We start from the raw sequence: 23,632 nt of genomic DNA on the forward strand, positions 1-23,632 counted from the left end.
GTAATGGCCCACACCTGTAATCCCAGCACTTTGGGAGGCCAAGGCAGGCATATCACTTGAGGTCAGGAGTTCAAGACCAGCCTGGCCAACATGATGAAACCCCATCTCTACTAAAATTACAAAAATTAGTTGGGTGTGGTGGCACATGCCTGTAGTCCTAGTTACTCAGGAGGCTGAGGCAGGAGAATCGCTCAAACGTGGGAGATGGAGGTTGCAGTGAGCTAAGATCGCACAATCTCACCACAACCTGGGTGACAGAACAAGCCTCCATCTCCAAAAAAAAAGAGACTGCGACAGAAAGCATTTAGATAAGTATGCTAAGGAGTTAACAATTAGCAAATGTATAATAAACTAACCTTGTTTTATTTCTGTCATATTCTCAATACCTGGGACATTTAAGGCATTCAGTAATGAACCAACTAAAGCTATGCTTTATTTTGGTCTATATTAAAGGATTGGTCTAAATTTTACAAGACGTAGTCTGCATCAGAAAACCAAACTTCAGGCCGGGTGCGGCAGCTCACTCCTGTAATCCCAGCACTTTGGGAGGCTGAGGTGGGTGCCTCACCAGGTCAGGAGACTGAGACCATCCTGGCCAGCATGGTGAAACCCTGTCTCTACTAAAAATACAAAAATCAGCTGGGCTCGGTGGCATGTGCCTGTAATCCCGGCTACTCGGGAGGCTGAGGCAGGAAGATCCCTTCGACCTGGGAGGTAGAAGTTGCAATGAGCTGAGGTTGCGCCACTGCATTCCAGCCTGGCAACAGAGTGAGATTCCATCTCAAAGAAAAAAAAACAACCAAACTTTAGCAGTTTAACATGATGGCATCCACCACCAAGACATGAAGCAACATATTTGCTAATAATTCATAATCACTACAGTGCTACATGATTTACTTAATAAATACTGATTCAGTACTTATATATACAGATAGTCTGATGGGTGAGTAACAAAAGTAATGTTCAGTATGTGATGTAAAGTTGAAAGGTACATATTGTTATGCTTTAAAGGCTGCCCTTAACAGTAGCAGAAGCAAAGTGTGCTTAATGGACTGCTGTCCTCTGATGACCGAGCAGATGCAACAAATGAAACATGCACAAGGCTGTCCTTGGACAGTACTTGTTTGCTTTTTTCACAAAGGGGAAAAAAACAACTGAAAGGATGTATGGTGAAAGTATGTGAGTCTGAGCAGAAGTAACAAAGGGAGAAAGGATGAGGATAGATGGAGTCTGGAAAAGAAATATGTGGATGAGATAGTGGAGGGCTGTCTGAATAAACAAGCAGAAAGGCTGTCACCATAGACCTCTGATCTTATAAATAAGACACTTCCAAAGCAGCAAAAACAGTTTTTAAAAGGTGACTAATAGATAAGGTGTGTTGCGTTTAGCCATTTCTTGATAGGCATTAGTAATGGATTCCCAATGACTTGAGCCAAAAATGAATCAAGTTAAATGAAAACTGACATCTGATATGAGCATATATTATGAGTCTATTCAAGCACAGTTTTGAAGTTAGCAAACATTTAAATCCTCACATCTCTACAGTGTAGGTCAAAGAAGTATGATTGTTCTCAGTTGTTTGAGAGAAATGGCTAGAGAGGTAACATGTCTAGTCATAGTTAAGACAATAGTAGGGGACAGTGCTTTGGTCTCCTGATTGCCACGCCAGCATCATAATTCATCTGTGAAGGGTGACTTGGTTGTGGGAAACTAAAAAACTGGATGCAAAAGTAAAATGCAACCTTGTTTGGTGACGTCCAGTTCCTCTGGAATTAGGAAAAACCACTTGTGTTTTAAGAACAGGAGTCAAATCAATTTTTATGGAAACAGATACACAAAAACCTTTTCTGTTGGCTCTAGTAGGTCTAGACAAAAAAATCTCCCTCTTTTCCTTTTATATTTTCCTCATCCTCTTCTTGTAGCGCTGGTTGAAAACAGGGGAAGACCCCATGAGGCTGTCAGTGGAGTGGGAACCATAGCTGCTATCTGAGTCATCAGGGCTCTGAGGAATCCCAGCTTCACTCATGCCTGACATGGGCTCCTCGAAGACATCGCTGCCCAGCACACCATGCCCAGAGACATTGCCTTCTTCACTCTCTTGAGGCTCCATTTTCACATGGGCCAGATTCCAAAGAGGAGAAGCATTTACCTCTGCACCTAGAAACAGAGAAAAAGACAGATATACACCTCGTGGTAAGCCAAGTGTAGAACAAAGTAGAGTAAATATATCACTCAGGCCCAACTAATATTCTTTGAGCTCAGTTTTTACTCTGATTCTGTACTTGGCTGGAGAATATGGTTGTTATTCTTATTCTCTGCTCCAAAAAGTTAACCATCACCAAAAAATGACCATCTCTGATTATCTTCTTTTCCATTTCTTCTACTTCTCTTGCTCTACCTCACCCACCCCCATTTTCTCTTAAGCCAGGGAAATGAAACTAGGCAGACAGAAAGATCCCTTGTCTCCCAGCCCAAAGACAGGCACAACCACGAGCCTTGTTCCCTTGTCTAGCTTGTCTGTCCTTCCTTCCTCCTTTTATGTGGCCATCTTGTTTTCCTGCCTTTTGTTTGGGTCTCTGGTCATCTCTCTCATTATGAAAAGTTAATGGTCACAACATAATGTTAACAGCAGTTCTCTACCTAGTCTCCTTTGAAGAGACATGGTTCCTAAGTCCTAACAATTTATCTTTGGCCCTCCCACCTCTCTATGTATTCTAGCAATGCTGCTCTGTTACGGTTATTCTTCCATAGTGAAAGACTCTCTGCCAACACTTTTCAAAGTATGACCTAATTCCATTTAGACCACATTTGAGGATTTGCCACTTGAGTCATTTGTGCATTGATGAAATGACAATTTATATTTGTAAACAACTGAGTGCCCAGACTAATTTGCAACCTAACTGACAGGTTAGGAAAAAGAAGACAGCTACCTCTAACTGTATCAATGTCTTTCATCTTTAATTGGTTAGAGTACTGTAGCAAGGAAGCCCAACTCAGAATATCCTTGTGCAATTAACATTCCTCCATCTATCTGGCAGCTGTCGTCTTCAATTAAATATAAGCATCCAAAAGAACCAATACAGAATACTAAAAAAAATACTAAAGGAGGAAGGGGTTATCTTACAAACCAGCTGGATCATCTGAATCTGCTCTGGTAATCAATGGGACAACACAATATTGCATCTACATCTTAACTAGGGATTATTTTAAAGAATGCCTGTAAAGCTGTGCTCGTTCTCTCTTCACTAATTAGAAAGAGAAAAATGCTGGGATCCCCAGATAGGTGAAACCGTATTTGTTTTAGGACTTTCCATTCTGCCCATTGCTGCTTTTGTTCCTCTATGTCTTGAGCTTCATTCCAAAAAGCAAGAAGTACTGAAATTGGCAGATCTCCCAGAATCAAAGTGAGTATATTTATTTGTCTTACCTGAAGCCTGTGGTGAAGCTTCAACCTCCAGGTTGGATGGGAAGCGTTCACTCTGAGCCCCAAGCACTCCCATGGGCAGTGACTGGTCTCCAGAAGTAAGGTCAGCCTCCAGTTCCTCACTGACAGGAAAGGTGATGTCGCTCACAGGTTCCTCCTTGATCTTCACAGGTTTAGTGTCCTCTGTGGCCTTCTCAGGATTAACAATCCTTTCATATTCTTCAGAGAGTTGCTTACTAATCTGTTGGCAAGCAAGAGTCAATTTTCCAAGGAGATGTTAAAAGCAAGTTGGATAGTCAGCTTGTGACATTGGGAAAGCCAACAGAATATGAATAACAGAATTTTTAAACATTCACTGCCAATGGAAGGGATTTGTTTAAGGTATTGAATTTGCATTTATGAGTGATAGAGATATGTAAAGAAAACTGGTTTGTCGGCTAATGTCTCTGTCATTCATTAAAAGTTACACAAAGGTAAAAAAATGTGTTGAAACAGAACTGGGACAAAAGATTACATTTTTGGCTACAAAAAACAGTAGTAGGCTGGCCATGATCATTCACACCTGTCATCCTGGCACTTTGGGAGGCCAAGGTGAAAGGACCACTTGAGCCTAGGAGTCTGAGACCAGCTTGGGCAACATCTAGTAAGATCCCATCTTTACCAAAAAAAAGTTGGGCATGGTGGTTCACACCTGTGGTCTCAGCTACTCAGGAGGCTGAGGTGGAAGGATCACTTGTACCCAGCAGATAAAGCCTGTAGTAAGCTGTGATTGTGCCACTGCACTCCAGCCACTCCAGCCCAGGTGACCCTGTCTTTAAAAAAAAAAAGGTTGACATATGTATCCTAGGTGAATAATCAATGGTGTGGAAAATCTGGATCACTTAGCAAAGACTTTTTTTTCTTGGGTGTTAATTCCTAATCACATTTTAGACTTGCAGAAACGGAAACAGTGAACAAATGACTTAGGAGCACAGGGTTGAAGTGATCAGATATTTCTGGTTCTAATCAAAATCATCACCTCCCACAACCCATCCTCCAGGCATTATCATTTTACTCTGGTTTTTTTATAGCACTTAACATTATCCCAAATTGCATTTTTGTATGTGTATGTGCTTAGAAACAGGGTCTTGCTATTGTTGCCCAGGCTGGCCTTAAACTTCTGGCCTCAAACGATCTTCCCATCTCAGCCTCCCAAGCAGCTATATTAGATATGCAATGGCACAATCATGGTTCATAGCAGCCTCAACTTCCTGGTCTCAAGTGATCTTCCCACTTCAGATTCCCAAGTAGCTGAGACTACAGGCATGAGCCACCATGTCCAGCTAATTTTTATTTTTTAGTTTTCAGTAGAGACGGGGGTCTCACTATATTGTCTAGGCTGGTCTTGAACTCCTGGCCTCAAGCAATCCTCCCACCTCAGCTTCCCAAGTAGCTGGGATTACAAGCATGTGCCATCATGCCCAGATCCTGAAATTGTTTTATTATTTGTTTACTTGTACTTGTCTCCCTTCAACAAGAATATAAGCTCAGGTAACTTATTAACTGCCGAACCCCACAATGCCCGATTCACAACAGGCACTCAATAAATACTTGTTGAATAAAATCAAACAAACTGCATTCTCTCAGATTCTATATATTTGTGTATAGTTTCTTCTAGAGGAAATATCAGTGAATGTTGCTGTTCATTGACTAAAGGAGGCCCATGGCATTTGGGCAGGAACATCGCTAGGGCCATCATAAAAGTAGGTTAAGTTCACTCTGTTCCATGACTCTCTGCTCTGCCCTCTAGACCAAGTGTTGTGGGATCCTACTCAACACTGCTAGATCGTACAGACATCTATGCCCACTTTCCAACAGGGTCGCCTCACCTGGAGCATGTAACTGTGATAGTCCTTGATGCGGTGTTGCCAGAACTTCTGGAGGGAGAGCACACTGCCAATACCCACTTCATGGAATACCTGCTCCATCACATCAGGAAAAGGAGTCTGTCCCAACCGAGCCTCCCGGTCCACAGCAAAACGCAGCAACTTGGTAAACTTAAGGCAATACTCATGTGCCACATCAGTTAGGGTCTCCAGGACACTTTCATTAGCACATTCAAAGCCTGTGTGGGCCAGGATTGTGGCCACTGCCTGGTAGAGGAGCTGCCGACAGGAGTGCCAGCTGAGTTCAGTCACAGGTTCCCCTTTTCCACTGAAAGTGGAGATGTGGTAGTGTTATTAATGTTCTTGAAAAGGGGTGATGACCTCTACTGTCTCCCTAGGAGTTTTACAATTCCAGTCAAGCCACTGGCCTAGCGCTCCAGGGAAATTCCATCCAAGTTACATAGCTCAGTTTTATCCTGCTGCTATCAGAGCATGTCTTAGCAACCCACGGTCATATCTTTGAGCTCCTACAAAGACATAGTTTGAGCAGGCAATACACAGTCCAAAAGGATATCTAGTGAAAAGAAAGTTTCCTTCTAGCAACTGTTCAATTTTGATCAGTTTTAGGATTAAGTTTAAGAGTATAGCCCAGATACTGCCTAATGATGCTCTTAATTATTTTACCACAACCTAGTTTTCATACATGCTGGGCAACATATTAATACAAACTTTTAGAAATTCACAGTTCCAGTGAAGAGATTCTTCACAGCTTGCCAGGAGTTTAAGATTCTTAGATTCTTATAAAATTACAAGGAATCATTTCAAAAGAGGGAAGGCAACTCAATTTTATAAAAGTAATTTAAAGCATATATAGCTTACAAAGCATTTTCATCCTATCCTGTGTTGTGCAATGGGTAGGGTCTGTATTATTATTATTTCTATTTGCCAGGAAAGGAAACTGAGGTTCAGAAGGGCTGACTTGCCAAAATTTGTTTACATGTCATTAATAAATGGTAAAGCTTCTGACTCCAGAAACCGGATTCTTCATAATACACCATTTCTCCCCAATCACTACTGCAGAAATCTTACTATTTCTAAGAAAAACTTGGGCTATTTGATCTAAAAATAACTTAAGAAGCTTTTAATAATTTATCTGTCCGTTGAAATTATCTACTGGCTTCTGCCTATCCCTGACAAAGGCATTTATTTTACCAATAAAAATAAAATAGAGCACAGAAAGTCATTTTTCCTTGGTTGGTACTTGCCATGTGTCATCATGTACTGAACAAGAGTGCCTGAGGAGTTATCTACCCACTAAACTCTGACCTGTTCAATAGCAACTATTGCAGTTTACATAATAGTTTGAGAATAAGACAACTAATTGCCAAGTAATTTTTCATTTACTATCATTATCATTTCCATGGCCAGTGTCTCTGGGCCAAAGGCTGAAGGCCTCAGAAGTACCTAATAAACAGAGAGAACTAATCCAATATCACTTTCCAAGAATAATATCTGGACCTCTTTCAAAGGAAAATAATTTTTTGGTGCCCCCATAGCTGATGCAAATTATTTTTGTTATACAGTTTCTTAAATATGTATAAAGTAAAACCAGGTAAAAACTTTTGATGGTCCTAGCTCTTACTAACAATATAAATTTGACACAAAACTAAAAATGAATAACACCATCAGTTTAATATGATGATAATATATTGTTGAAATTAAATTGCCCTCAATATGTGAATACAGTATTGATTGCCACAGAGCAAGTTTTATGAGTTGGGTGGGCATATAATTATGCCTCCCCTTTTCATTATTCCAATGACTTCAGAACCTTTGATTACAATGCACCTTATCATCTGGTCTTTACCTGGCCCAACTGCAATGCAACCCTTAAGTTATTTAGTCTAGTTCTGTAATTTTCTCATTAGTTTGGGATTCAGCAGGACTGGGTGAGGCCTGAGATGTTGCATTTTTAACAAATCCCCAGATGATGCTGATGCTGCAGATCTTGGACCAGATATTGAATAGCAGGGATCTAGAACATTTTTATATTATTCTTTTTTGTTTTGTTTTGTTTGTTTTAAGACAGAGTTTCACTCTGTGACCCAGGCTGGAGTACAGTGGCGGGATCTGCAACCTCTGCCTCCCAGGTTCAAGTGATTCTTGTGCCTCGGCCCTGAGTAGGACTGCAGGTGTACGCCACCATATCTAATTTTTGTATTTTTAGTAAAGATAGGGTTTCACCATGTTGTCCAGGCTGATTTTGAACTCCTGGCCTCAAGTGATCCACCCACCTGGGCCTCCCAAAGTGTTGGGATTATAGGCGTGAGCCACTGGACCCAACTTATTATTTCTTAATCTATGTTATCAAAATGAAAACACACAATTTAAAGATTCTTGTATAGACGAGTGGATTCCTAAAAATACCAGAATAAGTCCATGAATCCCAATTTGAAGACACTGAGCTAAACACATAATATATTTTTTTACATTAACTAGAAAGACTAGATCCTAAGGACTATGAGGCCATGGCCTTTTTTACATACCAGTGTATTACCTTGCTCCTAGGAAAGTGCTTGGCACATAGTAAGCACTGAAAAAAATTAAAAAATACAGACCCTGGATTCTGAAGACTGGCATTCAAAACTTAAACATCCCACTAACTACCTGAGAAACCTTGGCCACGTCAATTACTCTTATCCTCAGTTTCCCTGCGTGGAAATGGAAATGCGATTACAGGTTTAACAGGGTTGTTGGGAAGATGACTTGAGAAAAGTAAGATACAGCAAAGCCTTGCCTTACCGATAAAAGTCACTCTCTGGGTCACTGTGCCGGATCTGGAATGGTGCATTGGGATTCTTACAGTCTAAAGGCAGGAGGTCATCAGGGAGAGGAGGTGACCCAGGGCACGAAGGAAGAGGTTCACTCTCTTCAGTCTTTATACCTTCTGTCTGCTGCTGATTCTGGGCCTGAGCTGTGGCAATAAGGTTGCGAAGACGCCGGTTGTGCTGGATCAACTGAATTGTATGGATGGTGAGACTACATGGCTCTGAGGGGATGTCCAGCATAGTGGGGGGCTTCGGCTTGTTGGCTGAGGGTTGGTGCAGGGGTGGGTCATGGACTTCCACCAGACGGAACTCCCGTGGGAGCAAATCGAAGGAACTTCTGTTGGTCTGGCTTGATGATATTGGTATCTCTCCCCAGTATCTCAACATTTCGGAATAAGAAGAGAAGAGATCTCAGGAAAAATGTAGACAATAACCTAAAAGTAATGTGTTTAAATCTCTGGCAACTTTAGATTATTGGTTTCTGTAGTGAAAAATATGAGGTCTAGCCAGTTACGTAGTAAAAAGTAGGCTATTTGTGACCACTTAGAAAAATGTCAGTGTCAGCAAAACTAGGACCAAAGAGGTTCTCCCTAAACAAATTAAAAGAAATGTAACTGTTAGATGCTGGTTATTGACATACTATGATAATTCCTGCTAGACTGAACAACAGGGTAGAATTTGGGTCATTAGTGGACCAACAGCTACAACAGCATCTGGGGCTCTAGTATCCCTATTTTCCATCTCACCTCACTAACTCATTACCAGAAGTACCAACATGATCAATCCTGAACAATAAGCAAGGCCTGATAAAGTATCTTGACATATCTGTGCTGGATCAATAGGAGAAAAGTGAGTAGGGTTAAAGATAGTAAGAAGTAATTCTTATTTTGTGTGTCTCAGGCATGGTCCTGGTGGAAAAATTTTATGAACCACTAATCTAAATGGCATTATGTCTTCCACTTTTGACATTTATAATGTGAGCAATTTCTGCTGCCTTCTAATTGGTATCCTTTCCTCCAATCTCTCTTTGTATGTAATCTATTCTCTACCCTGCTGCTACACTCTTTAAAACTTAAAATGGCTTCCCATTGCCTATTGGAAAAAGTCAAAATTCCTTGGCTTACCATTCAACAAAATTCACAATCTGGTTTCAACTCACCTTTGCAGATTCATTGCCCGTATGTCTCTTCAAGTTCAACAAACATTTATCAAATGCCAGGCATTCTGTGTGGGTCAAAGACTGATAATGTGAGATCCCTGCCCTGAGGTTAGGAAGAGAAACAGAAGCAGAATATTTCAATAAGAAAATATGTGGGAAGTACTGTTCTAGAGGTATATGGACCTGGGGTAGTGGAAGCACAAAGGAAGAGATTTCTGGATGAAATGACTACCTTTGTTCTAACAAAATTATACTACTCCCTTTCTTGAGAATGCTATGCATTTCCACAGTTGACACTTTCAGCTGTGAACTCTGCCAGAAATGCTCTGATAACCCTGCCCATCCCTGGCAGACTCATATTCATTTTTAAGTACAGCCTAAGAACCCACCCTCCGCTACTTTCCCAGTGCATCTCCCTTTCTCTGTTCTCACGGCGCTTTGCTTGTCTATGTCACAGCATTTATCCTTGGATTTTAATTAGTACTTATCGCAATCGATTTTTTTCTCCCGTGTATTTCTTATGGCCATGGTCTTGTTACAGGGCCAGGCACACAGAAATATTAGGCATTTGTTGAATGTTTACTATATACCAGACTTCACCTTTTTCGTTTGTTTTTGAGACAGGGTCTCACTCTGTAGCCCAGGCTGACATGCAGTGGTGCAATCATGGTTCACTATAGCCTCAATCTCCCGGAGTCAACCAATCCTTCCACCTCAGCCAATCGAGTAGCTGGGACTACAGGTGCGCGCCACCAAACCTGGCTTTTTTTTTTTTTTTTTTTTTTTTTTTTTTTTTTTTTTGTCGAGACAGGGTGTCGCCATGTTGCCCAGCCTCCTCTGGAACTCCTGGGCTCAAGCAATCCTCCTGCCTCAGACTCTTAAAATTTTGGGATTACTGGCGTGAGCCACCCGTTCGGCTGGCCGTTATTGTTTAATTCAATTCTTCCAACAACCCTATGAAGCTGATAATATTATTGTCCCCATTTTTCAGAGTGGAGGCTGAGGCCTAGTGTCTTGCACAATGTCACAAATGGCGAGGTCGAAAATCGACAGTCTCCAGAGTCTGCACTCTTAACCACTAAACTATCTGCCTTAATAATTAGTTTCAGAAAAAAATTAAAGAATGAACGAAATAACAAAAAAGTTGCCCTTTTCCCTAACTTTACCGAAAGGAGCAAGAAGAACAGGCAGGCAGCCCAAGGAATGCTCAAGTCCCTCCAGGGGTTTCTTCCGTCACGGTCCGCCGGCGCAGGCGCCAATCACAGGTTCCTGAGGTCGCCTGAGGTCCAGGGCAGCCGGAAGACGGGGACGTCTGTCTGGACCTGAACCGAGGCAAGGAGGTGTCACTATTCACTGCTGCGTCGCAGAGCGGGCTGGGCGACTGGACCCCTAGAGGCCTGAGGCAAGTGTCGCGTCAAGCCCCGAAAGCCGGTTTGTTGATTAGTGGGCTAAGACCGCCGGAAGCGCTTCTTCTAGATCAAGCTATGCCACAGGAAGTTATTCCTATCCCGTTGTATCCTCCAAAGATGTCCGTGTTCGGCACGGCATCCCGACAGCCGTTTTTTCTCGTATTATGACCTTCTCATGTTAGCACCACTTTGCAACACTCTAGGTCGTGAAGGAGCAGCTTCACCATAGCCGCCTACGACGCCACTGGGAGCTTGGGAGAGTGGGAAGTGGACAGGAACGTAAAGACCGAAGGATGAGGTTTCGAAGGAACAGAATTCGAGGTTGCACCGGTTGAGGATGGCTGACATTCTCCCTCACTCCGAGCCGCAGACATCGCAAGAGTTCTGTGTCGACTTCAAGAAACCAGCACTGCTGGTGCCCCCAGCGGCGCGGAGTAAGGCCCCGGCCACCAATCCTTCAAACCCTGAGGAGGTGAAGAAGGCAGGCCCCACCGCGTTGCAGGACTCCAATTCTGGCGAGCCAGACGTCCCGCCTCCTCAGCCGGACTGCGGGGATATTAGGAGTCCACAGGAGGAGCAAGCGCGCCCGCAGACAGCGGTTTCTTCCCCTGGCTGTCAGGCCCGGGCTCCCCCCTACCAGGAGCCTCCATGGGGTGGTCCTGCCACAGCCCCCTACAGCTTAGAGATCCTGAAGGGCGGCACTATCCTTGGCACCCGTAGCTTGAAAGGGACGAGTTACTGCCTTTTCGGGAGGCTGGCTGACTGCGACGTGTGCCTGGAGCACCCTTCGGTATCTCGGTACCACGCAGTGCTTCAGCACAGGGCGTCTGGTCCTGACGGAGAATGCGACAGTAATGGGCCGGGCTTCTACCTCTACGATCTGGGAAGCACCCATGGCACTTTTCTCAACAAAACTCGCATCCCACCTCGCACCTACTGTCGAGTCCACGTTGGGCATGTTGTTCGCTTTGGAGGCAGCACCCGGCTTTTTATCCTCCAGGTAGGTAGAAAAACCTAGAATTGAAATCTCGGGCTTACTGGGCTGCATTCCTGATCTTCTTAAGCTTTTTTTTTTTTTTTTTTTTTTTTTTTTTTTTTTTTTTTTTTTTTTTTGAGACGGAGTTTCGCTCTTGTTACCCAGGCTGGAGTGCAATGGCGCGATCTCGGCTCACCACAACCTCCACCTCCCGGGTTCAGGCAATTCTCCTGCCTCAGCCTCCTGAGTAGCTGGGATTACAGGCACGCGCCACCATGCCCAGCTAATTTTTTGTATTTTTTTTTTTTTTGTATTTTTTTTAGTAGAGACGGGGTTTCACCATGTTGACCAGGATGGTCTCGATCTCTTGACCTCGTGATCCACCCGCCTCAGCCTCCCAAAGTGCTGGGATTACAGGCTTGAGCCACCGCGCCCGGCTTCTTCTTAAGCTTTCGATGAGGAAGAAGAATCTCCCACTCAGCGATTACAAACATGAAGGAATCAAGTCTGGCCTATCATCTCCAAACCTCTATACACATTGCTGTATTTCTGAAAGTCATGTCCACAATCCCGAACTCTCAAATATTTCGTTGTTGTTTTTATTTTTTGGCCAGGCTCGGTGGCTCACGCCTGTAATCCCAATACTTTGGGAGGCCCAGGCGGGAGGATCGTTTGAGCCCAGGAGTTCGAGAGGAGGCTGGGCAACATGGCAAGACCCCTCGCCCCACCCCGTCTCAAAAAAAAAAAAAAAAAAAAAAAAAAAAAAAAAAAAAAAGCCAGGCCTCAGCTAGGAGGCCTGAGGCTGAGATGGGAAGATTACCCGAGCCCAGGAGGTCAAGGCCGCAATGAGCTGTATTTGAGCCACTGCACTCCAGTCCAGCCTAGGGGGCAGAGAAAGACCCTTTCTCTAAATAAATAAATAACTTTTTTTTCCTTGGTTCATTAGGGACCAGAGGAAGACCGAGAGGCAGAATCTGAGTTAACAGTAACACAGTTGAAGGAATTGCGCAAGCAGCAACGAATATTGTTGGAGAAGAAGATGCTAGGAGAAGACTCAGATGAAGAAGAGGAAATGGATACCTCTGAAAGAAAGAGAAATGCTGCTAACCAAGATGATGAGATGGGTTGCACCTGGGGAATGGGTAAGAAGTTAAAATTACTGCCAGAGGTTAATATTTTGAGTTAATTACTAGTGGTACCCTTAAATGTGTTTAAAAATCATACAGCTTTTCATTGCTCCTTGAGATAGGTAGGGTGAACACAATTTGTATATGAGGTAACCAAAAGCCAGAGATAATTCATTAACTTTACTGAGGTAAAAAATTAAATTATAGGCACTTTGGATTAAAAAAAAAAAGTTTTTAATGCACTCTCATGTTCAAAACTTGTCCTAAGCATAAAGTTGCTATTTTTACAATTCTAAACTTTTATATTTATTAAGTACTGACCTTGTGTTACGTGATTATCATTGGAGGGGGTGGAACTCTATTCAAACAAATAAATGGGATGTTACTCAATATAGGATATTTTCTTGAATTTTCTGTACTTTTTGAAACTATCTTGAAATGTGGAATCTTAGAGAAAGCTGGTCCCTTAGCCAAAATAATAAACTTTCTTTAACAGCAGATATTTTAGAAAATGGATATTCAGGAGATGGGAGTATAGAACGATAGAATATGGCCTTAATAGGTAGTTGGGAAGACAGAAAAAATTATGAAGTTACTTTTGCTAAGTGCCAAACAAAAGCTGGAAACCATAAGTATGCTAGAGTGAAAGTTTGGAGAAGAGAGAACAGTAATCGAGGACTTAGACCTGTGTTGCCTGGTATGGTAGCCACTAGCCGCATGTGGTTACTGAGCATGGGCAATGTGGCTAGTTCCAATTGACGTGTGCTGCAAATGCAAAATACACACTGAATTTCAAAGACTTAGTCTGAAAACAAGACTGTAAAATATCTTTCATGATATTTTTATACTGATTACATGTTGAAATAACAATAATTTTACCTCTTTCGTTTAAATTTTTTAATGTGGCTAATAGAAAATTTAAGATTACACAGAAAATTTAAGATTACGAATATGGCTTTTATTATATTCCCGTTGAACAGCACTGACTTAGATCTCCGGGAAACTTTATAAGCATAAGGGTTTTGAGCTGGAACTTGAAGGAAAGGAAAAGCCCTTATGAAACTGAGTATTGGGATTGGTATTCAGGGTAGGGACTGATGATTTTTAAGGAAGTTGTGAGTAGACCAGTTTATTTGGCAGATATCAGAAGTATTAGGAAATTATATTGGAAACTAAATTTAGATATGAGTGTGAGATAACAAGAATGCCAGGCTGAGGAGCTCAATTTTTTTTCCACAATGTGGTAGGTAATTTTACTTTTAAAATACTGTGATGGAGGAAAAAAAAATTAAGGTGCCATGAAAAGTTTTGACTTGTCACACAATTTAGAAAACCTGAATATGTTTATGCTTGTGGTTTTGTGGTTGTTCCACCCCCGTCCCTGCAAGTGTGTATTTGTTTTTTTTTTTTTTTTTTTTTTTTTTTTGAGACGGAGTTTCGCTCTTGTTACCCAGGCTGGAGTGCAATGGCGCGATCTCGGCTCACCGCAACCTCCGCCTCCTGGGTTCAGGCAATTCTCCTGCCTCAGCCTCCTGAGTAGCTGGGATTACAGGCGCGCACCACCATGCCCAGCTAATTTTTTGTATTTTTAGTAGAGACGGGGTTTCACCGTGTTGACCAGGATGGTCTCGATCTCTTGACCTCGTGATCCACCCGCCTCGGCCTCCCAAAGTGCTGGGATTACAGGCTTGAGCCACCGCGCCCGGCGTATTTGTTTTTTTAAATCATAGATCTACTATGTCTTTTTTTTTTTTTTTTTTGAGACAGAGTCTTACTCTGTCACCTGGTCTGGAGTACACAGGTGCAATCTTGGCTCACTGCAACCTCCGCCTTCTGGGTTCAAGTGATTCTCCTGCCTCAGCCTCCTCAGTAGATGAGATTACAGGCACCCACCACTATACCCAGCTAATTTTTTGTATTTTTAGTAGAGACGGGGTTTCACCATGTTGGCCAGGTTGGTCTCGAACTCCATACCTCATGATTCACCTACCTCGGCCTCTCAAAGTTCTGGGATTACAGGCATGAGCCACCATGCTTGGCCTAACTATATCTTTATGCAGCCTGAAAGAATAGAGGGTATCATTCAAATAGCCTCTTCTCATATGTGATTATCTTTTCTTCCTTTCTCATATCCTGTAGGAGAAGATGCAGTAGAGGATGATGCTGAAGAGAATCCTATTGTCTTAGAGTTTCAGCAGGAAAGGGAGGCCTTTTATATAAAGGATCCCAAAAAGGCTCTCCAAGGCTTTTTTGACCGAGAAGGTATGTAAACAGATTCTGACCCTACCAGTAAAAGGTATCCAGGGCGGTGTGGTTTTCTAGAACTTCAGGTTGAGCTTTATACTAAGATATGCTATAATTTTATTGCTGTCTTTCTTGTTCACTTTTTACTCTTGTGCTCAGTTGTTTTAGGTTTATTTTGAAAATTATTCCTCATTAGTATAGCAGAGGGAAAAAAAATCATAAAAATCTTGTTAGTCTTTCTTCTTATCTTAAGAAAAGGAAGTACTTTTTTTCCTGACTCATTCTTTTCAAAAGATCCTGGACTTTGATGGTGGGTAAATTGAGCCAACTTCCTGTCATTTTTTAATTCTGAATTCACCTGATCTTTTGTAATGCCTAACATAAGTTTAGACTTTATATTATATGATTTAAAAAATTTTTCCACAGAGGATTGTTTCAGTAGAAATACTTTGAGAGAATATCTATGTATTTGTATGTTTATGTATATCTGCATGTATTTTATATGTATATATGAGTAATATATGAAACAGCTGTGTACTTAATATCTGTGCTTCTAAAAACCAGGCAACTGTGATAAAATAACCACTTAAGTCTACAACTTATATAAGTGAAAACTACTATATAGTGAACAAAGGTAGCTATGGAGAATTGATTACTTTGATCTTGAGTTTGCTTTTCTCTCTGCCTCAGACTTAATCTAATTTTATTATCAGATGATAATCCCTAGGAATGAGAAGTGAAATGCATTGAAATTTATTATTCAGTGTGGTATGGGAACTTGTTCTTTTTTTGATACAGGGTCTTGCTCTGTCACCCAGGCTGGAGTACAATGGTGTAATCTCAGCTCACTGCAGCCTTGACCTCCAGGGCTTAAGCTATCCTCCAGCCTCAGCCCTTATAGTAGCGGGGACAAAAGGCACATACCATTATGCCTGGCTAATTTTTGTATTTTTTGTAGAAATTGGGTTTTGCCATGTTTCCCAGACTGGTCTTGCACTCCTAGACTCAAGTGATCCTCCTGCCTCAGTTTCCCAAAGTGTTAGGATTACAGGCTTGAGCCACAGCTAGGAACTTGTTCTTATTTGACATTTGTTCTCATTTCTCGTTGTATCAACTAGTAATTTTTGGATTCTATTAAAATTCTTTTGTCTTTCTCCCACAGGAGAAGAATTAGAATATGAATTTGATGAACAGGGACATAGCACTTGGCTCTGCAGGGTGAGGTATGTTATTTTCTTATTAATGTTCATTTCTGGAAAATGACCAATTTCAGGTTTAATATATGGTTATAGACAACAACCCAAAGGATAACTTTCATCTAATTTTAAACTATTTCTAAATTTGAGAGTTCATAGTTTAGTTAAACCCTTAATGTTATTGAAGAGTGGAGTGGGATGGGTAAGAGGTAGAAAGAAAAGATTTTAAGTCCAACATTGGCAAGATAGAACAGGATGAATTCAAAGACTGAAAGGCCATCTGAGAAAACATGACTATTATCATAGCATAGTAGTTGTTTTCATGAGAATTGGAGCTTAATCCTGTGCTATAATTCCCACTAAACCAATCAAGATTACCTGTGGATGATTCAACTGGAAAACAACTGGTGGCTGAGGCCATTCACTCAGGAAAGAAAAAAGAAGCAATGATTCAGTGCTCATTGGAAGCTTGTCGAATTCTTGACACTTTGGGATTGCTTCGGCAGGAAGCAGGTCAGTATATAAAGGAGCGCTTTTTTTCTTAAAAAAAAAAAAAGGAAGGAAAATTTAACACAAACAGTAATAAAACTTCTTTATAGGGGAAAATGTAAATTGTACAGAATTTTTTGAAGTGAAAAGAAAAAATTCTCTATCTCAATGCCCTAAAGTAGCCACTGTTCATATTCTATATATAAATGTGTGCTGAGAACTAGATCCTTTAACAAAAAAACACTCATACACAAAGGCAGTCATATTAATTAGACTCTTTTGTGACTCACTTTTTTAATGTAAGAATGTATCATGGATATTTATTTTTGAGACAGAGTCTCACTCTGTCACGCAGGCTGGAGTGCAGTGGCATGATCTTGGCTCACTGCAACCTCCGTCTCCCAGGTTCAAGCCATCCTCTCACCTCAGCCTCCCTAGTAGCTGGGACTACAGGTGTGCACCATCATGCCCAGCTAATTTTTTTTTGTTTTTTTGTTTTTTTTTTTTGAGTCGAAGTTTTACTCTTGTTGCCCAGGCTGGAGTGCAACGGAGTAATCTCGGCTCACAGCAACCTTCGCCTCCCAGGTTCAAGTGATTCTCCTGCCTCAGCCTCCCGAGTAGCTGGGATTACAGGCATGCACCACCATGCCTGGCTAGTTTTTATTTTTAATAGAGACAGGGTTTCTCCTTGTTGGTCAAGATGGTCTTGAACTTCTGACCTCAGGTGATTCACCCACCTCGGCCTCCCAAAATGCTGGGATTACAGGTGTGAGCCACTGTGCCTGGCCATTTTTGTGTTTTTGTTTTTGTTTTTTTTTTTTTTTGAGACGGAGTTTCGCTCTTGTTATCCAGGCTGGAGTGCAATGGCGCCATCTCGGCTTACTGCAACCTCCGCCTCCTGGGTTCAGGCAATTCTCCTGCCTCACCCTCCTGAGTAGCTGGGATTACAGGCACGCGCCACCATGCCCAGCTAATTTTTTGTATTTTTAGTAGAGACGGAGTTTCACCATGTTGACCAGGCTGGTCTCGATCTCTTGACCTCATGATCCACCCGCCTCGGCCTCCCAAAGTGCTGGAATTACAGGCTTGAGCCACCGCGCCCGGCCTCATTTTTGTGTTTTTAATAGAGACGTGGTTTCACCATGTTGGCCACACTGGTCTTAAATGCCCAACCTCAGGTGATTTGCCCGCTTTGCCCTCCCAAAGTGCTGAGATTACAGGCATGAGCTGCCGAGCCCAACCGTATCATGGATATTATATCAATACATTAAAATGTATCAATACATTGTGTATTTTGCTTTTTTTTTTAAAGCCTGAGTAGAGCATTATTTATTAATAAGGCTTAAATTAAATTTTTATTATTGCAAAGTAACTTATGTCTGGTTCAAAACTACCAAAAGGCTTATAGTACAATATACTTGTTCCTTGCCCTATCCCTCCTCAGACTTCTTCCCTGGAGGCTTTCAGTTCTTTCAGTTATTTCTTCTGGCATTTAAAAACACCTGTATTTCTTTCTTTTTTTTTTTTTTTTTGAGACAGAGTTTCGCTCTTGTTACCCAGGCTGGAGTGCAATGGCATGATCTCGGCTCACTGCAACCTCTGCCTCCTGGGTTCAGGCAATTCTCCTGCCTCAGCCTCCTGAGTAGCTGGGATTACAGGCATGCGCCACCATGCCCAGCTAATTTTTTTGTATTTTTAGTAGAGACGGGGTTTCACCATGTTGACCAGGATGGTCTTGATCTCTTGACCTCGTGATCCACCCGCCTCGGCCTCCCAAAGTGCTGGGATTACAGGCTTGAGCCACCGCTCCCAGCAACACCTGTATTTCTAAGACCAAGAGTATGCTGTTATATTTTGAGTCATTTATTTTAGACATTATCTGTCAACTATGCTAAATTAGTATTTAGTATTTACATGATTATGCTTATGTAAATATTAGTCATAACTGAACAGTTTTATTTCTTTTTGTTTTTCCTAAAGGTAATAATCATGTTTGCTTTTCATGGGTTTGGGGCTTTTTTGTACTTCTTGCTCATTCTTCCCACATCTTTCAGTAGCCTCACCACATCAAACAACCTAATGATTAAGTAATTTATCATTTCTGATATTTTTTGGAGCCACCTTTTCTGAAGAGCACTATTTTTCTTTCAGGGCTTATTGCTCTGCAGATCTGCTACAGAACTGTCACCTGGGACTTGACTTTCCTGTTATCCTTGAGACTTCCTTGTTCTTTCTCCAGGGTTGACTTTTCTGTTTCTTGATTCTCATATTCTCATGTTTCTTGGTTTATTTCCTTGTACAGCAATACATTCTTCTGTACTTTTAGCAGATTAAATAACTGGTACAACACTTGAGGGCATGGGTGATGACAGTCTTCAGTGAATTTTATATCTTTCCTTTTCTTGGTTTACTCTCTTGTTTTGGTGGACATCCTCTAGTAGATTTCAGAGAAAGGCAAGTGGATCACAAGGTCAAGAGATCGAGACCATCCTGGTCAACAAGGTGAAACCCCGTCTCTACTAAAAATACAAAAATTAGCTGGGCATGGTGGTGTGCGCCTGTAGTCCCAGCTACTCGGGAGGCTGAGGCAGGAAAATTGCTTGAACCCAGGAGGCGGAGGTTGCGGTGAGCTGAGATCGTGTCATTGCACTCCAGTCTGGGTAACAACAGCGAAACTCCATCTCAAAAAAAAAAAAAAACAGTGTATAGGGAATAAACTTTATTAACCCTTCTCTTCTGAAAATATAAATTCTCTATATATTATATAAATTATAAATATATAAATATAAATTATATATTCTAGCTTAACTCCTGATTAATAGTTTAGCTGGGAATACAATTTTAAGTTGGAACTAATTTTTCTTATCATTTTACATCCAGTGTTGCTTTTGAGAAATCCTAAACTGTTCAGATTTTGATCTTACTGTATGTCATCTTTTTCACCCCTTGCAGAGTTTGTAAGAGTTTCCTTTTGTTCTAAAGGTTCTGAAACTTAACTATAAAGTACTTTTCTGCAGGTCTATTTTTGTTCATTTTCCTGGGTACTTGTTGGATCCTTTGATCTAGAAATCTTGGCTGTTCAGGAACATTTCTGTAATTATGCCATTATTTCAGCCATCTGTTTTCTATGGAATTTTATTAATCAGATATTGGACCCCTTGGACTGACCATTTAAGTTTTCTTCTTCTTTTTTTTCCATCTCTATGTCTTTCCATTCTTTCTGAGAGATTTCTGCACCTTTATCTTTCTGCCTTCTCTATTTTGCCAAGATTTTAATTACTTTCTCTCTCTTTTTGTAAGTTTTTAAAGCCAGGCAATTTTTTATCCTAGAGAAGACTCAGAGACTACAAGGTTTTAATTTCTAAAAGTTCATTTTTGGTTTTTGAATTGCCCTTTTTAAAACATAATATCCTGTTGTTTTATGGGTTGTAAATAATCTCTGTTTTCTCCAGGTTATTTTTCTTTTTGTTTGGTCTCTGTTCTGCATGTTAAAGGTTTTTCTCAGTTGTCATGTAATTCTTTTTTTTTTTTTGAGATGGAGTTTCGCTCTTGTTAACCCAGGCTGGAGTGCAATGCCACGATCTCGGCTCACCGCAACCTCCGCCTCTTGGGTTCAGGCAATTCTCCTGCCTCAGCCTCCTGAGTAGCTGGGATTACAGGCACACGCCACCATGCCCAGCTAATTTTTTGTATTTTTAGTAGAGATGGGGTTTCACCATGTTGACCAGGCTGGTCTCGATCTCTTGACCTCGTGATCCACCCGCCTCGGCCTCCCAAAGTGCTGGGATTACAGGCTTGAGCCACCGCGCCTGGCCTGTCATGTAATTCTTTATTGTAGTTTTTTATTTGGGGATGAAAAAGGTGATTGACTATTTGGAATATATAAGTGTAATTTCAGCATGGAATATAGTCTCTCACTTTAATAACCACATTGTAAAGAGAGCCTCTTTGCCCTATCTCTAAATATAAATATAAGGGAAGGAGTCTTACTGAATTGGCTTTGGTCATATGACTATCTCTAAACCAGATAAAATGGGGGAGGAATTTTCTAGGGGAAAGAGGTACTTTTATCAGAACAAAGAGAGTAGAATGTTGTAGGGTAGAAGAAAAAGTATTGGCTGTCATAGTCTCCTATTGATGGACTTTCTAAATATTCACTGTTATAACTACTGTTTCACTGATATTTATAGAATAAATTCCTAGAAGTGGAATTGCTGGATCAATGCATTTTTAGTGACAGATATTGTAGGTTTGACCATCAAAAAGTTTGTATCAATGTACATTCCCAGCAATTATTAATCTTTTTATGTTTTTCTAGTTTTATAGGTGAGAAGTAGTATCTATTTTTTAAATTTGTACTTTATTAATTATTTTTTAAAAGTAACATCTTTTAAAATATTTATTATATTTGTTTTTCTGTGAACTGCTTTCATTTTTCTTTTTAAAATTTTCTTTTGGGTTATTGGTATTTTTCTCATTTTCCTTTTTTCTTCATTGATTTTTTTTTTTTTTTTTTTGAGATAGAGTTTCACTCTTGGTGTCCAGCCTGGAGTGCAGTGGCGCTTTTGCAGCTCACTGCAACCTCCACCTCCTAGATTCAAGCAATATTCCTGCCTCAGCCTCCCAAGTAGGTGGGATTACAGATGCCTGCCACCGTACCCAGCTAATTTTCGTATTTTTAATAGAGATGGGGTTTCATGACATTGGTTAGGCTGGTCTTGAACTCCTGGCCTCAGGCCATCCACCAACCCCCCAGCCTCCCAAAGTGCTGGTACCATGCCTGGCCATCCTTGTTGATTTTTCAAAGCAGTTTGCTCATTAAATAACTATTTGCTTTAATGAAAAATTGTTTAATAAGAAATTGTGGAAAAATATACATAACAGAAAAGTATACCATTTTAAGCACTGTAAGAGTACAATTCAGTGATATTAAGTACATTCACAATGTTATGGAACCATCAACACTGTTCGTTTTGGAACTTTTTTTTTAAATCCATACTGAAATTCTGTACCTGTTAAACACTTAACTTCATTCTCTGTCCTCCCCAGCCTCTGACAACCACCATTCTACCTTTCAGTCTCTATGAATTTGACTACTTTAGGTATCTCACATAATGCAGTAAGTGTCCTTTTATGTCTGGCTTATTTCACTTAGTATAATGTCTTCAAAATTTAGCCCTTTGTTTTTACATGTAGTTTGGTGGTTTGTAGAATCATCTTTTTCAGTAGTTGATGGTGACATTTTAAGCTCCTTGCCTACTTTCTTTTTCTTTTCTTTTTTAAAAAACTTATTTATTAATCATTTTATCCACCTTTAGTATCTCGGAAAAGGAAAGTGAAGAACTGGGAAGATGAAGACTTTTATGATAGTGATGATGACACATTTCTTGATCGGACTGGCCTGGTTGAGAAGAAGCGTCTGAACAGAATGAAGAAGGCTGGCAAGATTGATGAGAAGCCAGAGACCTTTGAATCATTGGCAAGTTTTATTTATGAAAGTAGCTGTGATATTGAATAGTTTAATTTTTAATAAAATAATGTATTATTGAAATATTTTATGGTAATTACAATTTTAGCAATGAAATCTGATACTAAAGTATAACTTTTGTGGTCTGTTAATTTAATGGTAACAAACAACTAGTCTTATCCAAGTTGTTTGAAAAAAATTTGGCTTGCTTACTAAATACCTTCCTCCAGGATATTGCTCTATCAGTTAACATTCTTTGGATCTATTACCCATCTCAAAAAGAAAGGAAAAAGTTCCAAGTTAAGAGATTCTGATGTGAAATTGACTTTAGGCTTCTGGCAGTCAAGAGAAGTCAAAGGAATTTTGAAGAATGTAGTATGGTAATATGTCATCTGAAACAGTATATTCTTCAGGAAATTGTAAGGTGATGTTTTAATATATAGGTAACAGACAGTAATAGGTAGGTAATAGACTACCTATTTGACTAGAAAAAGCATATATTAATAATGCAGAGCTTGACCAGAATATGGGGAAGTTGACTCTCAATTGGTGGGAATGTATAATACAACCTTTTAAATCATCAATCCGACATCTGTCAACATTAAAAATGCATTAATTCAGCAATTGCACTTCAAGGAATTTCTTATAGGTATTAATTTATAGTAGGATTTGGAGCTTAAAACAATCCAACATCTCCTTTTGATTTATGTAAAACAAATGCCTTCAGCTCTTTCTTCTGAGTAAAATAAAGTCTGAGTTATTAATTCTGTTTAATTCTGTGTTTTTAAATTCAGAAATAAATTCAATTTGAATTTAACACATTAAAAGTGTTAATTCCGGCCGGGTGCGGTGGCTCACGCCTGTAATCCCAGCACTTTCAGAGGCCGAGGCAGGCGGATTGCCTGAGTTCAGGAGTTCAAGACCAGCCTGGGCAACATGGTGAAACCCTGTCTCTACTAAAATGCCAAAAATTAGCTAGGTGTGGCGGTGTGCGCCTGTTGTCCCAGCTATTTGGGAGGCTGAGGCAGGAGAATTGCAAGAACCCGGGAGGCAGAGGTTGCAGTGAGCCGAGATCGTGCCACTGCACTCCTGCCTGGGCAACAGAGCAAAACGCCATCTCAAAAAAAAAAAAATGTTATCTCTGTAAGTAGCAGTTCAACTGGACTTTTGAATTAATCTTCTTAAAACTTTTAGTAACAATAGTGAAAATAGGAAGATGATAAGGAAACAGTTTGAAAGAAGAAAAATTTTCTAATCCTGTTGATTTGGGTGTTACAGGTTGCAAAATTAAATGATGCTGAAAGGGAACTTTCAGAAATATCTGAGAGATTGAAAGCCTCAAGTAAAAGTAAGTTTTTCATCAAATATTTATTAGTACACCATATATAGTGCTCTATGCTAGGCACTGGGGCTACATTGGTTAATAAGAAATATACAGAATATGGAGC

At 40.6% G+C, this 23,632-nt stretch overlaps 2 protein-coding genes across 4 annotated transcripts in view; one reads left to right on the top strand and one right to left on the bottom strand.

Annotated features, from left to right (window-relative positions):
* Window positions 1-342: 342 nt before the first annotated feature.
* SUPT7L (SPT7 like, STAGA complex subunit gamma) lies at window positions 343-10,727 on the bottom strand. 3 transcript variants are annotated; one of them, XM_074395638.1, is made up of 6 exons: window positions 10,443-10,727; window positions 9,277-9,341; window positions 8,092-8,496; window positions 5,293-5,617; window positions 3,428-3,665; window positions 343-2,157 (listed from the first exon to the last, which is right to left on the bottom strand). In XM_074395638.1, exons 2-6 carry the CDS (start codon window positions 9,288-9,290, stop codon window positions 1,895-1,897), a joined length of 1,245 nt encoding a protein of 414 aa, XP_074251739.1. In that variant the 5' UTR covers window positions 9,291-9,341; window positions 10,443-10,727; the 3' UTR covers window positions 343-1,894. The 3 variants fall into 3 exon arrangements, with proteins under 3 accessions (XP_074251739.1, XP_003941587.1, XP_074251740.1); XM_003941538.4 differs by having other exon boundaries at window positions 9,277-9,379; XM_074395639.1 differs by having other exon boundaries at window positions 8,092-8,707; window positions 9,277-9,379.
* An 88-nt stretch (window positions 10,728-10,815) lies between these two features.
* The window catches only part of SLC4A1AP (solute carrier family 4 member 1 adaptor protein), a 32,115-nt gene continuing 19,298 nt past the window's right edge, over window positions 10,816-23,632 (top strand). Inside the window, exons 1-7 of the mRNA XM_003941537.4 lie at window positions 10,816-11,685; window positions 12,608-12,803; window positions 14,928-15,050; window positions 16,195-16,255; window positions 16,602-16,741; window positions 22,036-22,196; window positions 23,463-23,532. Coding sequence (XP_003941586.3) covers window positions 11,023-11,685; window positions 12,608-12,803; window positions 14,928-15,050; window positions 16,195-16,255; window positions 16,602-16,741; window positions 22,036-22,196; window positions 23,463-23,532 — 1,414 coding nt within the window. The 5' untranslated portion in view covers window positions 10,816-11,022. The remainder of the gene's footprint in view (window positions 11,686-12,607; window positions 12,804-14,927; window positions 15,051-16,194; window positions 16,256-16,601; window positions 16,742-22,035; window positions 22,197-23,462; window positions 23,533-23,632) is intronic.

Source organism: Saimiri boliviensis, chromosome 1 (assembly GCF_048565385.1).
Source record: "Saimiri boliviensis isolate mSaiBol1 chromosome 1, mSaiBol1.pri, whole genome shotgun sequence".
In the NCBI taxonomy this organism is placed as follows: Eukaryota; Metazoa; Chordata; class Mammalia; order Primates; family Cebidae; genus Saimiri; species Saimiri boliviensis.